Genomic DNA, 17,378 nt, shown 5'->3' with positions numbered 1-17,378 from the left:
ATCATAAAAGAGAAAGACTAAGACAACTAGGAGGGAAAAAATAAAATAAAAGGCTCTACCAGGAAACAAGACAATTCAGGGAAGAGAAAAAAGTTTTAATATCTTCATGGACACTAGATACTGTATCCATAAAATCAGAAAGGATTGCCATAAAAAAGGGAACACAGAACAAAAAAGAATTCTTAGAAATTTAAAATATGACTGTCAAACATAAAAATATGAAGAGATGAAGCTGGAAGACAAAGTTGAAATCTTCCAGAAAGCAAAACAAAAAGATCAAGGTTGAGAAAACATAGGACACATTAAATATCAACCTAGGAGATCCAACATGTGATTAATCAATGTTCCAGAAAGAGAAAATAAAGGAAAAGGAAAGAGAGAAATTGTCCTGGAGTTGAAGAATACCAATCTTTAGACTGAAAGAGCACACCAAGTAACCCATAAAGAATGAAAACCATGTAGATACATCATTGTAAAAATTTCAGAACACCATGGATAATGTCCCTAAAAGCTTACAGAGAAACAAGAGTCATCCCCAAAGGATCTTGCAAAGACTTCATATCAACAACACTAAAGACAATGGAGACATGTCTTCTAAACTATGAGGGAAAATGCTCTTCAACCAGTCAAACTATCAAAGCATATGTGAAAACAGAATAAAGACATTTTTAGATATAAAGATTCAGAAATTTCTTTCTTGCAATACCCCCCTTTAAAAAAAATTTATTGAGCCCTAACCAGTTTGGCCCAGTGGGTAGAGCATTGGCCTGCAGACTGGAGGGTTCCAGATTTGATTCTGGTCAAGGGCATGTACCTTGGTTGCGGAGACATCCCCAGTAGGGGGCGTGCAAGAGGTAGCTGATTGATGTTTCTCTCTCATCTATGTTTCAAACTCTCTATCTCTCTCCCTTCCTCTCTGTAAAATCAATAAAATATATTTAAATAAATAAAATAATTTTTTAAAAATAAAATAAAATAAAAATTTATTGAGGATGTGCTCCAGCAAGATGAGAAAATACCAAGAAAAGAAGACACAAATCTTCAAAATAGAGGGCTTATCTAAGAATAACAGTAAATACTAATCCTAGGATGAGATCTAGAGACCTAAAACTGGATCAGGAGAATGGAAGTTCAGGCAGAAAGGCCTCTGGGGAAAATGTAGATTCAGAATATCTGAAGTGACAGAAAAAAGGGAGGGGGGGTGGGGAGGGAAATATGAAAAGGCAAACAATGCAGGTAAAAAAGAAATTCTATAAGAAAGCCAAATATTTCTAATATATCCATAGTTAACATAGACCTTGCAGTGAACAAATGTTTACATAGATATAATGTAAGCTTTATTTATTAATTTCCATCCTTTAAAACAAGGAAGACAATTATGATTACAGAATGGAATGTAAATATTATCTACCTTACAACAGTATGTAAGTAAAGTATAGTTCACTGAAGCTGGGAAACTGAAGAGATAGATGAAAACTAATGGGAAAGGATAGGATGTTAATATCCTCATTTTAAAAAGCAGGGAGTCTAGAGTTAGTGGTCAAAAAATAGTATAGTATAGCTGACCCTTGAACAACAGAGGTTTGAACTGCACAGATCCATTTATAAGAGTCCATTGGCCCTCTGTATCCCCCAGGTTTCCCATCCACAAATTCAACCACCCATGGATCGAAAACAGAATTTTCAATCTGTTGTTCTATGTCATTTTATATAAGGTACTCGAGCATCTGCAGATTTTGGTACCCGCAGCGGGTCATGGAACTATCCCCAGTGGATACTGAGAAATGACTGCATAGTATTAAGTTTTGGGGGAGTCAAATGTTATATGCAGTTTTTCATCCGCACAGGGAATGAGGGTCAACACCCCTAAACCTCGTGTATTCAAGAGTCAACTGTACTTTCCTTTACAAAGGTAATACAAAGATTTAAAACAGTTGTATACTAATACTGGGAGAAAGCGGAAGGCTGGTAAATATAAGCTAAATCCTCATTTGTCACATCAAGTAGTTAAAAGATCTTTCTTAAATAGGATAAACCAAGAAAGAACCATATGGATATATAATTTAGAAATATGGAGGCAAATGCCAGAAAAATAGTTAAATGAGGTAAAAGGAATAGCTTTTAGGAAGTGGGACTGGTGGGTTCTATAATACTATATGCTTTTACATATGGTGTTTAAAACTTTAAAAAAATTAAGTACAAAATGGCCATTATCAACTCCCTTTCAGTGGATTCTTAACGCAGTCAATTTTCATGAAATTTAGTAACAGAATGTTTCCATCTAGTTTTCTACATATATTTCAGCCTAATTTTATATCCTGTAACAGTAACTTGACATACTCCCTTTGAAATTCTAAGACATAAGGCATAATAACCAGGGTATGCATGAGCTTTAGCATCAAAAAGACCCAGGTCTAATTTAGACTTCACCACTTGCTAGCTATATTAGTATTACCTATCCAAGGTTCTAAACCTCTTCAAAAGTAACTTCTTCATCTGTGAACTGGAGATAATGTTTATCCACACTGAATTATGTAACACATGAAACAGTCACTGACATATAGTAGCCAATCAATATGATAGCTCTAATTACTACTTACATTGGCCACCACTTTTACTTCTTTGTATTGTGCTTCATAGAAAATTCCAGCATTTTCCAGTGCTTCTGTTAGTGAGGGCCCATTTTTCACCTGCTTATCTAATCCATTCACAAATTCCTCCAGCTTGGCGCTTGCCTCCTCAAATTCTTTGGAGAACTTCTTCCCACCGGTCTTATCTAAAATAACAGAGGAAGTATTCATTTCAGGATAAAAAAGAAAAAGTAAATAATTTAATTTTCTGAAGAAAACCTCCCTCCAGATTATCAGTGAACCTGTTCTTACTGCCTTAATATGTAATATTCTTAGTCTCATAGTTTCAACTTTAAAAAGCTTCTCCAAATCACAAAACAGATTATTAAAATGATTCATGTGAATCTGCTAGAGTTAAAAGCAATAGTGCATCATGAAAGTACCAGTAATCACAGTAAACAAAAGAAAGTCCAACTAAAAGAAAGTTCATTGATTTTCTTTACAAATTTGATGCCATTCTACTACTTTGGAATAATGGAATGTGGCTTGATTCTGTTCACTTAGACCAGGGGTGGAGAACCTTTTTTCTGCCAAGGGCCATATGGATATTTATAATATCATTCATGGGCCATACACAATTACCAACTAAAAAATTAATTTGCTCTATTTGGTCAAACATTTAATGAACTCAACACTAATGCCTTGGCAGGGCCAGACCAAATGATTTCTTGGGCTGGATGTTCCTCACCCCTGACTTAGACCATTAACTTTTAATCCTCTAGAACAGTGGTTCTCAACCTTCCTAATGCCGCGACCCTTTAATACAGTTCCTCATGTTGTGGTGACCCCCAACCATAAAATTATTTTCGTTGCTACTTCTTAACTGTAATTTTGCTACTGTTATGAATCATAATGTAAATATCTGATATGCAGGATGTATTTTCATTGTTCACGACCCACAGGTTGAGAACCGCTGCACTAGAATGTATAAGATACATGAAAAAACTAAGGTTCAGAAAAGTAAAGATAAAGTGACCGCTCTGTGAATCACACTAAAAATTCTTCTTTCCTATCTGAAGATGTCTAATAATTTCATATATGAAGAGTACAAACCCTCAATTATTTTTGCATCAATAATGATATTATGGCCCTGGCTGTTGTGCCCAATGGTTAGAGCATTGACTTGAGCACCAGAGAGTCTCGGGTTTGATTCCCAGTCTTGGACACGTAACTGGGTTGTAGAAGATCCCTGGTCTGGCTGGAGTATGTGCAGGAGGCAACCAACCGATGTGTCTCACTCACACCGATGTTTCTTTCTCTCTCTCTGCCACCCTCTTTCCTTCCCTCCCTCCTTCCCTCCCTCCCTCCCTCCCTCCCTTTCATTCTCTCTAAAAAAACAATCAATGGAAAAAATATTCTCAGGTGAGGATTAAAAAAAACACACACAAAAAAACCCAATAGTGACATTACCAACTGTTACTTACACTTCTAAGTATACTTCTTTCCCCATGACTGTAGGAATATGGCTTTAGAAAAGGGCACAAATTTTGGCTTTGTCTCTCATCAGCTGTGTAACTTAGGCAAGCTATTCATCTCCTTATGAAGTCTTGAATTTCTCATATATAAAATGGAAATTTTTAATATACTTCTGGGTTGTTGTGAGAATTAAATTCAATAACATGTTAAATTTATTTATTTATTCAATTAGCAATAATCGTGCCTCAGATAAACCTCATTGACTATGATACTGCCACTGTGCAAAGCTAACATGTTAAATTTAAAGCATGTTACAATAACAAAATAAAGGCCAAAATGAATATCTAGTAGCCATTTACTCATTACTTCAAAAATATTTATTAAATGCCTATTATGTACCAAGCAAGCATTGGTCTAGGCTGGATACAGCAGTGAACAAATAAGGATAATTTTACCAGTCAGTGTGATTCAGTGGTTGAATGTTGACCTATGAACCAGGAGGTCACGGTTTGATTCCTGGTCAGAGCACATGCCCGGGCTGCAGGCTCCATCCCCAGTAGGGGGCGTGCAGAAGGTTATTCTCTCTCATCACTGATGTTTCTATCTTTCTCTCTCCCTCTCCCTTCCTCTCTCTGAAGTCAACAACAACAACAACAACAACAACAAAATATATATATTTAAAGCACAAAGGATAGTTTCTACCATCATGAGATTTATACTATGATAAACTATTAATATTATTTATGCCCTGGCTGGTTTCTCAGTGGTTAGAGCGTCAACCCAAGCACCTAAGGGTCACGGATTCGATTCCCAGTCAAGGGCATATACCTGGGTTGGGGGTTTGCTCCCCACCCCCTATAGGGCCCATGTGGGAGGCAACCAGTCTATGTGTCTCTCTCAATGTTTCTCTCTCTCTCTCTCTCTCTCCCCATCCTTTCCACTCTCTGAAAAGCAATGAAAAAAAATATCCTCAGGTGAGGATTAACACACAAAAACAAAACAAAAACTATTATTTATAATTTACAATGTAAGGACAAGAGAGCAACTAACTAGATTTTATGAGGCATTACAGTGACCGTATTAAAGAGCATACCCACACCAGTTAATCACACATTTGAAATACACCTGCCTATATATAACCTAATATATCAAGAAAGCACCAGAAATGAAGAAAATGACAGAATTTATTTCTTTGGGTTTTTAAACTTATTTTTTTCCAGCTTTCTTGAGATATAATTGACATATAAAATTGTGTGAGTTTAATGTGCACAGGTGAAGGACAGAAATTTACTTACGAAATGTATATGCATGTAATCAGTACCTGGGAAACCAGAGCTGGCACAACTGCTCTCTACAACCAACTGAGGGTTCTCTTTATGGAAGAAGCCAGTCTTACCACTTGAAAATGACAGATCTGGGAAGAAAATCTGAGTTGTTCTTGTTAAAAGGATGTAAGTATTACCTTTTAAGCATTTGAGAGTTTCTGTGCTACACACATCCACCCGCATAGTTGACAGCTGTTTTTCCTTCAATTCTATCTGATCTTCTGAGCGCTTGTATAGCAACAGCTCTTCAATGAGGGCCTGAGACTGAACACAGAGCAGAGTCAAATTTCATTCACAAGATCACTGATTTATTTATCTTTCCCCATTAAAACCTAATAAAACCCTTCACATTTCCTCATAATCAGGGATATCAATATCAATTCTCATGTCAAAATATTCTTTTAGTCTTATACTTTAAAAGATCCTTTTCCTGCCCTGGCTGGGTGGGTGAGTTGGTTGGAGCCTTGTCCCATACACCAAAAGGTTTGTGGGTTTGATTCCCAGTCAGGGTACATACATAAGTTGTGGGTTCGATCCTGGGCCAGGACATGTACGGGAAGCAACCGATCGATGTTTCTCTCTCTTTTTCCCTTCTTCTCTCTCTAAAATTAATCAAAACATATCCTTAGGTAAGGATTAAAAAAAAAAAAAAGACCATTTTCCTTAGTTATTCAAAGTTATTCAATTTATGGATATAAGGTTAAGAATGAAACAAAGGTCCACTTTAAATCTTTAAATTTTAATTAGATAAACATAGCCTTATTAGTCTAACTGTACACAAATTCTAATTTAGTAGAGCTTCAAAGAAAGGTGAACCCCTTGCTGGGGGATTCAGTATAGAACTAAGCTTGTAACAGATTTTCTGTAAGGTTATTTTTTCCATTAGGGCAGTGGTTCTCAACCTTCCTCATGCCGCGACCCTTTAATACAGTTCCTCATGTTGTGGTGACCACCAACCATAAAATTATTTTCGTTGCTACTTCATAACTGTAATTTTGCTACTGTTATGAATCGTAATGTAAACATCTGATATGCAGGATGTATTTTCATTGTTACAAATTGAACATAAAGCATAGTGATTAATCACAAAAACAATATGTAATTATATATGTGTTTTCCGATGGTCTTAAGCGACCCCTGTGAAAGGGTCATTCGATCCCCAAGGGGGTCGCGACCCACAGGGTGAGAACCGCTGCATTAGGGAAACAGATAAAACTTCAAGTAATCTGATCCCAATCTGGATTCCCTTAGAACTTAAAATATAATTGATGTACAAATTGAATAAAAATAAATCTTACTGGACTACACAGGAAGCTGTAACACAAAAAGGGTAAATAATGCTTTGGCCATGTTCAACATATTCTGTAACTTACTCGAAATTCAGCAACTATCTTAGATTTGAGAGCAGCTTTTGGATTCGTGGATGCTGTTGGAATGAAACAAAACATCATTAAGAATACAGACAGAAAATATCGACTAATATTCAGAAAAATTTTAGCTCTTATAGTTAAAGGTGTACTTTTGAACATATGTCAAACATGCACATTTAAATCATAGTATCTAGAATAGTGGAATATGAAATTTAAACATTCCCAAGCATGGTCAATATAAAAACATATGACTGACCGACTTACCTCCAATAGGCCCTTTAAGTCATAAAGTCCTAGAATTATTGATTTGGAGATCCTGAGATACATGAAGTACCTTTTTTCCTAGTCTGACTGAGTGTAAGAGGATCTCAATACTTCAAAATAAGAGTGTTAAGGAGCAGGACATCCAATTAATCCTGAGCACCGGCTGAAGAAAATTATTTACAAACATCAACTCTATTCCTATGTATTTAGCTTTGGATTTCTTTTTCTGGTGACTCAGTTCATAGCAAAAACAGGCAAAGTAAGTTCTAAGTACATTACCACTGTGGTGGAACTTTGGCTGAAATGATGACTCCTGTTGTTCCTAAGCATGCAACTTATGCCCAAAAGGAAGATAGAGGACTCCCTTAATCATGACGAATATCAAATGCTTGCTGGAGCAAAACCATCCCAAGTGTCTTGATTCACCTCCCAATTCTCACTGTCTTTTACCTTGTTCCCTCCACACCTTCAGGTCTTTCTCAATATTCCTGTTTGGCCCACAGCAGCCTATTACATGCAGTATTCCACTCCCTTGATCTCATGCTGGGTAAACATGATAAACATAGCAGGAGCTCCTGTTAGAGAATGAGCTTCTGGCCTGATCTGAGGCCCATGTCTAATCTGGTAGAGTGTATCCCCAAATCTGAAGGATTTCATGGCTCCCACAGAAATGCTTCTTAATGCCTAGTCTCCTCTTCAGCTCTGTTGTTTAATGCCAGCTGCCTCTAACTTCATATATCTTTGAACCTGAGAGTTAGCCTGGGCACTATCAAGTATTTATTTTCTTCTTTCAATCCCCCAACTACTCTTGAATCTTCACTCATTTAAACCCTCTTTCTGCATTTTCTTTGTTTAAAAGTAGTTTTTGTTTTGTTTTGTTTTTAAGAAGTAACTTCATGATGGCTTGTTTAGTGTAAGTCACTGGGAGCCTCCCAGGCCTGGAAAACACAGGTTTGCCCATAGTTTATGCGAGGTATGATGTCAAATGGTCTACATTTTCTTCTGCTCCAAAAAGAGGAGTTAATTTTATATTAGTTGAGATTTTATTCCTTACTTTGTGATTTCTTCCACTGCTTATTCGGTTGTTTGTTCAGATTTTCTTTCAGCTGCTTCTGAGTTTTGAAAGTGGTACCTGGAAAACATTTCAGTTTTTGCAATCTGGCATTATGGGAAGCTGTTCTGTCTGTCCACTTGAGTGTCAAAGTTGTAGCACGAAAAAAGGCAATCCGAGACTGTGTGTTGTTTCTTTCTTTCCTTTTCTTTCATTTTTATTAAAAAATAAATATAACACCTACCAGATCTCTAAGAAGCTGTCAAATAAACATGACTTCTACTGTCAATGAAATGACTGATTTTGAGAATAGGACAGGAAGCTTAAAAATACCAGTTAACACATTCCAATGAAGAATTTAACAGCTTCTTAGAAGTTGCTATTTGTAAATTTCTAGTCAATAATGGTCATGATTTAAGATATCACCAGCTTCTATTCCAAGACTTAATTACATGTATCTAATACATAGGAACTAAATAACTTTTTAAAAAATATGCATGCCACTTACTGTAAATCTAAACCAAAATAGAGACTAAAGAATGCCAATATATGCTTAATATCAAATACTTAGTGAAAACTGAAATCCGGTCCAAAGATTATCCAACAGTAAGAGGACAGGGCAGTAATTATTAAGCACAAAAAGTGAACTTTAGTTTAAACACTTGACGTAAAGCAAATGGAATAATTAGATGACCATCATCACTTATATGCTTGACTTTCTTTAGTCAATAAAAACAAAATCCAACCCTCCCCAAACCAATTCTACTTAAATTTTAATTCGGATTTTTATAAGTATTTAATTTTAAACAAACAAGGTCAGATCCAAAACTTTCTATTTCATTATTAAGCAACAGAACCAAATCTACAAAATATATACAATTTTAAAGTCTGAACAATGACTCAAATTTCCTTCTAGGAGAGAAAAGACACTTACTCAAAGCTTCTCTTAATGCCATAATCATTTCTTCTGGGTAAACATTTCTGTCCTCCCAGATTTTAAAGATTCGTTCTACAGATTTAGAGACAGATGGATCCCTGAGGAGAAAGAAAAAGTGAGATAGATAAAAATGTTAATATATCTCAAACTATAGACCTAAAAATAAAGTTATCAACAAAATTATTTTCCAAATGTCTTTTGATGTTTATTTTAAAACTTTTTTCTAGGACTAAAATCTTAAGCACTCTTATTCAGTTCTATGAATGACACATTTTTTACAGAGAGGAAGGGAGAGGGATAGAGAGTTAGAAACATCGATGAGAGAGAAACATCGATCAGCTGCCTCCTGCACACCCCCTACTGGGTATGTGCCCGCAACCAAGGTACATGCCCTTGACCGGAATCGAACCTGGGACCCTTGAGTCTGCAGGCCGACGCTCTATCCACTGAGCCAAACCGGTTAGAGCTAGGACTAAAATCTTAAGCACTCTTATTCAGTTCTATGAATGACACAGATGAGGCTATGGACAACACACTGAACTTATTGATGGATATGAAGTTGAGAGGGCCACTCAGGGAATGCATTGACACAACTAGCCTCCCAAAAGATAGACTGACTCTAATAAGATATAATCTAATAATAAAGAATCTGGTCTAAAAAATCAATTGTATGAGTACAGAATAAGACAAGGCTTAGCAATACTTTAAAAAACTCAGAAATTAGGCCTGGCCAGTGTGTACTGTGGTTAGAGCTTGGCCCGTGGACCAGAGAGAGGGTCGCAGGTTCATCCTCGGCCATGGTTGAGACTCTTGCCAAGCAATCAATGTGTCTCTTCCATGTCAATCTATCTTTCTCTCCCCACCCTATTCACTCTCTCTAAAAATCAATGGGAAAAATATCAAGTGAAGCTTAAAAAATAATAATAATTAAAAATTCAGAAATTAGAGTGGAGATAAATTTTAGCTCTAAAAACTTGCTACACCGTATCTCCTAAATTAATGACCATTTTATAACTTATCTTTTTTATTTGCTTATAACAAATATCTTCCCTAGTGTGTCACTTGTCTTTAATTTTATGGCTTATTCTATAACACAGAAGTTTAATTTTGATGTAAGTAAATTCATAAATACATTTATTTATTGTTCTTTGTGTCTTAAGAGCTTTTTAACTCCCTTTGTCATAAAATTTTTCATATTTTCTTCTAACATTTTAAAGTTTTAATACCCCAAGATTTAAGTTTGCAATATATACTATCTGGGTTGTTTTCCAAATTTTATTTAAATAAGTTTGCAATATATATCTGGGCTGTTTCCAAATTTTCATTACCACAAATACTGTTGCTATAAAAATTCTCTTCCATCAATTTGCTGTACATATACAAGAGTTTCTCAGGGCTTTTAAAAGACTAGGGGTGGAATCCCAAGATCACAGGGTGTACATAACAAACTTTTTATTTTTTATCTTTATTTTTTTAAAGGTATGAGCATTTTAAATATACATATATATATATTTTTAAGATATATTTTATTGATTTTTTACAGAGAGGAAGGGAGAGGGATAGAGAATTTGAAACATCGATGAGAGAGAAACATCATTCAGCTGCCTCCTGCACACCCCCTACTGGGGATGTGCCCACAACCGAGGTACATGCCCTTAACCAGAATCAAACCTGGGACCCTTCAGTCCACAGGCTGATGCTCTATCCACTGAGCCAAACCGGTTAGGGCTTAAAAAATATTTTTATTGATTTCAGAGAGGAAGGGAGAGGGAGAGAGAGATAGAAACATCAATGAGAGAGAATCATTGATCGGCTGCCTCCTGCATGCCCCACACTGGGGATCGAGCCCGCAACCTGGGCATGTGCCCTTGACCAGAATTGAACCTGGGACCCTTCAGTCCGCAGGCCAATGCTCTATTCACTGAGCCAAAGCGGCCAGGGCTGTAACAAACTTTTCAAAAGAAGGTTGTTTTATACCCACCAACCCTCAAACCAACAGTATATGAGAGTTCCCATTGTGCCACAATCTTGCTAATTTTGGTATTGGTGAACTTTAAAATGTATATGTGCCAGATATTAATTTATTGCCTCTCTGCTCTAAGCCACCCTTCTTGGTGCTACTGGAGCCAGAATGAACCCTTGGCTCTTTGTTAGACTCTGCCAATAGAGGGCCCTAGAGTGACACTGAGAGGCTGGAATTGGCTGTAGGGATTCTTTTGGTGTTCTATTCTGCTCTTAAGTGGATCAGCAAGCATACAGGCATCTTGGTGGGGGGTTGCTCTTGCAGTTCAGTGATGAGTGCTCTCCACCTGTTTCTTAGCCAGTACAGTGGCAAGTAGCATGTGCAGGCAGCAATTCCCTCTTTCCGCAGGTTTGAGTCTCAGCTGGGAGAAGAGGGGGCTCCTCATTTACTTTTCCCTCAGGTCCAGAAGTAGTCCCACCGTACCTTAGAGTTCTTTTATTCTTTTCTAGTAGTTAGTAGCTACCTTTTACCTACTTAACAATTCTTTTTTAATCCTCACCCAAGGATGTTTTTATTGTTGTTTTTTTTTAATTTATCTTTATTGTTGAAAGTATTACAGCTGTCCCCTTTTTCCCGGGTTGTGGGCTCAATCCCCAGAAGGGGGCATGCAGGAGGCAGCCAATCAATGATTCTCTCTCATCATTGATGTTTCAATTTCTCTCTCCCACTCCCTTCCTCTCTGAGATCAATAAAAAATATATACATTTTATTATTTTATATATATATATATTTTTATTGATTTTTTACAGCGAGAAAGGGAGAGGGATGGAGAATTAGAAACATCGATGAAAGAGAAACATCAATCAGCTGCCTCCTGCACACTCCCTACTGGGTATGTGCCCGCAACCAAGGTACATGCCCTTGACCAGAATCGAACCTGGGACCCTTGAGTCCGCAGGCCGACGCTCTATCCATTGAGCCAAACCGGTTAGGGCAAAAAATATATACATTTTAAAGTAATTAATAGGTATTTAAACAATTTCTGTTTTAATTTCTAGTATAGTAAGTGCCAGGTAAACTCTTTTTTTTTTTTTGGCCTTTTTCTTCCTATTTTGTAATTCTTTTGATCCCATTGTTGATTGCACTGCAATATTTTCTCCCACTCTGTGACTTGTTTTTCACTCCCTGACCTCCAAGACAACTTTTTAAATCCATTTTTCTTTTCTTTTTTCTTCTTCACATACAGAACTTCTCCACACACCACATTTATTTTTTCAGCTATCTAGTTACTGCATGTCGGTCAGGTACCATTTTATCCCTAAAACTTTGCTGGCATAAAAATATGACAGATAACCCATGTTCAATCTATAAAATGTTTATAGAGCACAGCTCATTAAGCTTATGTGGTAATTAAACCACATAAAAATAGGACAAGACCTCCATTCTACTTGTTCAGAATCAGGTGTTCACAGGCCCTATTCGGTGACTGTACAACAGCTCCAAAAGGCAGCAGAGGCAACAGTTACTTCAGAGGACACTGAACACTATGATCAGGAAGCACATCATGATGTTATCCCAATGTCATGTACCACCCCACCCTTTCTCTAAGGTGGTCTCATGATTCTAGCATGCCAGTTCCCGCTAATACAAAGTGAAGACAACACAACATTTACTCTGTGGCGATAGTCTAACTCCTACTATGTATATATTGTGATTTTGAACACAACTTGTCCTAAAAACCTGTCACAATCATCATAGTTTTTCAGGTCAGGTGTCCAATAATCTTGCATTTGACTATTACTTCTTTTGGCATACAACTAGCACCAAAGCCAAGCTGGACATGCAATAACATGGAAAAATACTTTGTCTATAATAAAATTGGGAGGATAAGCTGATAAGAGTTGTTGTCACTCTTAGGAATACTGAAGCATTCTATCCTTAGTTCTCCTTGAGGTGTTCCCTGGAGAGTCAGTCAGGATCATCCAAACCACTGCATGCCTGAAGTACGATAACGGGAAACTGACATGCAACATAAACTGGACCCTTCAAAAAGTACTCCATCAGGACAGACTGTGAAATTCTTCTGTTCTTCTAAATCTCTAGAAACTTCATCAAGTTTTCTTTTTTATTTATTTAATTTTTTAGTCCTCACCGAGGGTATTTTTTCCATTGATTTTTTTTTTTTTTTTTTAGAGAGAGTGGGAGAAGGAAAGACAAAAAGAAATATCAATGTGAGAGAAGCACATCGATTGGTTGCCTCCTGCACAAGCCCTGACCAGGGCCCAGACAGAAGAGGAGCCTGCAACCAAGGTATGTGCCCTTGACCAGAATCGAACCCGGGACCCTTTGGTCCACAGGCCGACGCTCTGTCCACTGAGCCAAACCTGCTAGGGCCATAATGTTTTCAATGTACCTTTCATAGGACTCTGGATCAAACATACTGAATGAATATTCCAACATAGACACTAGTTTTGGAAAAACCCTAAGTCCTGGACTAGAAGTCTGGTCGCACTATTTTGGAACCTCATCGTTCTGAGTCTGAAGCATTGTGAATGTGAAAAGTGCAGCTAGGAACCCGTAAAAGACTCAATAGAAGAAGAGCAAGATCAAACCCCAGCTCTTGGCAGTGCGCCCCAGCAACACTCTATTGGTCAGGTTATCAATGAAGAGCTTCTACTCAGCCGGGCTCATCATCACAGCAGCAACTAACATTTATTAAGTGTTTATTATATGCCAGTCACTGTTCTAAGCTCTTTATATGTACTATTAACTCAGTTCCCTCATTCTGTGGGGTAGGTACTATTTCTTACTGGCTCCATTATACAGATAAGAAAACTGAGGCTAATTTAAATTGCCTAAAGTTATAGAGCTGGAAGGTGGCAAAACCAGGATTCAAACCCATGTACCTTGGTTACTGAGCCTATGGCCTTAAACCATTATATATCTGGACATCAATGTGTATGTAGCCTAAAGTGAATGAAAAGTATATCAGAAACTGAGAAACTAGTTAGAAGGATGATATAATAATACAAATATATTAAATAGAGATAATGGGAAATTAAAAGGCAGAGAGAAGAGGAGGAAGAAACAACAGAAGAATCAGTCCCTAGTAAGTGACTAAGAAGTAAAGAGATAAGAATCTAAAATTACTAAGGGACCATTATAAGATAAAAAAAAACAACACCACACCTATAAATTAAGTTTAGAAAGACTATGTACTAGAGTAAAAATAATAGAGGACTAAGAGTCAGAAAAATCTCAGTTTCAGTCTCGGCTCTTTCACTAAATTGTCATTTTACTTTGGGCAATTTCTTAACTGTTCTGAGTTTCAGTGTTCTCATTTTGTAAAAAGGAAAAAACAAAATCTAATCTGCTTACCTGCAAAGTTGGTTACTGTGAGTTTCAAATAACATTGTATAACAATTTCAATATATAATATACTTTCACATAAATTATAGGAGTAGGGCTTTATACAAATATAAGGTATATTATTGTTTTAGACATTTTGAGCTGAATATCATCAGGTAGCAATGAAGCAGTAATTCCCAGAAAGTAATCAAATACATAGTAAAAAATCTAGGGATACAGATATAGTAGTTATTAGTACATGAGTAACAGTTAAATCCATGAGTAGATAAGTCTCCGAGAGAAAGTGTATAAATACAGCAGAAAGGCAAGTCTGACAGTTTAGCAAGAAGGTGAGAAAACTGCCAAAATTCAAACTCCAAAAGGTTTCAAGACTTTCTTCACTAACAAACAACTAGCCATGAGGTCATCAGAATCTCTTAAGTTGGGTTTATTTCAGAGTACCAATCTCATCATTTCCCAAAAATCTGTCATGGTATATTTTCCCAATAAAGGTCATATATCCATCTTTATACCATCAAAGTAAAAACAAACAAACAAACAAAACACATTAAGCTCTGATGATATAATCAGCATAAATGCACTTTTCAATTCAAATGAAGAGAATTTAAAAGCAAAAATGACTGCCTTTTCTGAAAACCTGGGATAGAAACAGGCATTAGGAAAGTTCTGATATAATACAAACAAACCTTCAGTTATAGGGATTCTTCTACAACCTATATAACATGTGTATAAAACTTATTGGTAAAAAAATAAAATAAAAAACTTATTGAAGTGGAAGAATAATCCCTAGTTTTCCAAATGATAACTCAACTCTGACATTCATAAAGACACTTTCCCTGTGCTTCAAATTGATATTCAACTATTCTGTTCTCACAATGATGTATACATGCAGATGAATTGGCATTTTTGCCCCTTAGCTAGGATCTCTAGGATACAAATAGCAAATAAATATCATCAGGTTACCTTCATTTATGCCCCCCCCCCTCTCTCTCACACACACACACACATATTTTTAGAAAGAGAGGGAGAGAGAGGAGAGAGAGAAACATCAATTGGTTGCCTCCTATAGTACCGCTAACCTGGGATCAAACCTGCACCTGGGTATGTGCCCAACTGGAATTGAACCCGCAACCTTTCAGTGTATGGGACAACACTCCAACCAACTGAGTCACACCAGCTAGGGCTCACATGAATATTTTCATTACAATAATAACTAGCACATCCAGGTTCTCAACCTATGAAATTTCAAACCAGTGAGGGAAGGAAAAACTGAACTATAATAAAAAGGAACTGGAATAATTAGATTATTATTTGGAAAGAAAAAGTCCCCTAACCCATCCAAAAGAACTAATTTTCCCTCTGGCCATCTCCCTTAACATACGACAGTGAGTTCACCCCATAACAACTTTTAATCAAGTGAAATCAAGTAACTCCTTAAAGGTTCTAAAAGAATAAAATAATGCCTATTACAGAGGTCTCTAATAGGTTGTCTATGGCTCAAATTTAGTCATCAGATGTGTTTTATTTGGCAAACAATATTTTTTAACATGATTTAGTTTTACACATTTAAAAAATGGAAGACTTCATATAAAAATCCACATTTTGACTTAGTTTAAAGAGTAAAAAAAAGTCTTTGCAAGGTCTGGCAGTGTTTTTAACACTGGGCTCATATTTCTTTATTGCCATGGGCTAAGGGCAGAATAGCTGCTGTCCCATTTTGATGGATATTCCTCACATTCAACTCACTTCACTCATCTATGTTACCTGCCTGGAACTTAAATTTTTTTAATTGGTTACTGCTAACATATACAGTATAGGAAAGGTACTGCTTTTCTATGTTGAACTTGAATCTGGCTATTTAACTGAACTCTCTTATTAGTTGATTCTATGTAGGCCACAGGTTGGTAAACTACCAAACTTGAGCCAAATCTGGCCTGCTGCCTATTTCTGTAAATAAAGTTTTATTGGAACAAAGCCATCCCATTTATGTATTGTCTATGGCTGCTTTCATGCAAGAATGGTAAAGTTTAATACTTGGGACAGAGATCCTATGGCCTGCAAATCCTAAAACGCTTACTACCTGACCCTTTACAGAAAAAGGTTGCCCACCCCTGATGTGGGTAATCATATGATATGCAAATAAAGACAATTCTGTCTCTTCTAAATGCATTCTTCTTATTTATTTAGAAATGAATGGGATATCCAATAAAATAGGGAATAGTATAATAGAAGGCACCCATCTTGGAATGCTTTTATTATTTTACCATTAAGTCTGATATTTACTAGACGTTTCTAAAGATACCCTTCATTGAGTTAAGAACATTTTCAGAGCTTAAAATTTTAATTTAAAGGACTGTACTTTATTTTGAGATTATGTCCTTCCCATCTTTTACTGTGAAATAGTAATAGAAATACAAAGTAGTTGTTTTAAAAAATATCTTCACATTGTAAAATAAAAGCTGACAACCATGAATTAGGTCATGAAATCTTAAGTCTAGGGAAGACTAGGTTAAATTTTAAAAAGACTACAGTGACATTTACAGCAGAAACTCTAAGTGGGGATCACCTGGCATACTGCTTTTCTTACTTAAAATTACTGGGTTTATATATGTAAAGAGGCAGCACATACTAGTGGGTAAGTGGCAAATAACATGGGCTTTGGAGTCTAGACAGACTTGGGTGGGAATTCTACAGGACACTCACCCTCCACCCAGGGAGCTGTGAGAACTTAGGCCAGTTATTTAATCTCTCTAAGCCAGTTTCCTCCTCCTTAAAATGGAATAGTAGTAGCTACTTTATAAAGTTGTTCTCAGGATTAAATGACTTAAAGCACACATAGCGCTTTGTAAAATATCTGGTCAATTTCAAGTGTTCAATAAATGTTAGGTGCAACTGTTATTTTATGTATTCCTGACATGTGTATAAATCTTTATCACTTAGTACAGTGGTCGGCAAACTGTGGCTCGCAAGCCACATGCGGCTCTTTGGGCCCTTGGAGTGTGGCTCATTTATTTAATTCTCATAACCACCTGTGAGTTGTCATTCTGTAATAT

At 36.6% G+C, this 17,378-nt stretch overlaps 1 protein-coding gene and 1 pseudogene across 6 annotated transcripts in view; both read right to left on the bottom strand.

Moving 5' to 3' along the window:
* The window catches only part of RPRD2 (regulation of nuclear pre-mRNA domain containing 2), a 64,958-nt gene that overhangs the window by 23,897 nt on the left and 23,683 nt on the right, over positions 1–17,378 (bottom strand). For 4 of the 6 annotated variants that reach the window (XM_023759160.1, XM_023759161.1, XM_006095202.3 and 1 more), the window contains exons 3-7: positions 8,991–9,091; positions 8,060–8,137; positions 6,745–6,797; positions 5,509–5,635; positions 2,601–2,776 (exon numbers count right to left, since the gene is read on the bottom strand). In XM_023759160.1, coding sequence (XP_023614928.1) covers positions 2,601–2,776; positions 5,509–5,635; positions 6,745–6,797; positions 8,060–8,137; positions 8,991–9,091 — 535 coding nt within the window. The remainder of the gene's footprint in view (positions 1–2,600; positions 2,777–5,508; positions 5,636–6,744; positions 6,798–8,059; positions 8,138–8,990; positions 9,092–17,378) is intronic. The other 2 variants (XM_006095204.3, XM_006095206.3) reach the window with 1 other exon arrangement.
* LOC111827334 lies at positions 4,214–4,335 on the bottom strand (annotated as a pseudogene).

Source organism: Myotis lucifugus, unplaced genomic scaffold, assembly GCF_000147115.1.
Source record: "Myotis lucifugus unplaced genomic scaffold, Myoluc2.0 scaffold_151, whole genome shotgun sequence".
NCBI classification, from domain to species: domain Eukaryota; kingdom Metazoa; phylum Chordata; class Mammalia; order Chiroptera; family Vespertilionidae; genus Myotis; species Myotis lucifugus.
The sequence above is the reverse complement of the archived record's forward strand: the minus strand, read 5'-3'. Positions and strand labels throughout refer to the sequence as shown.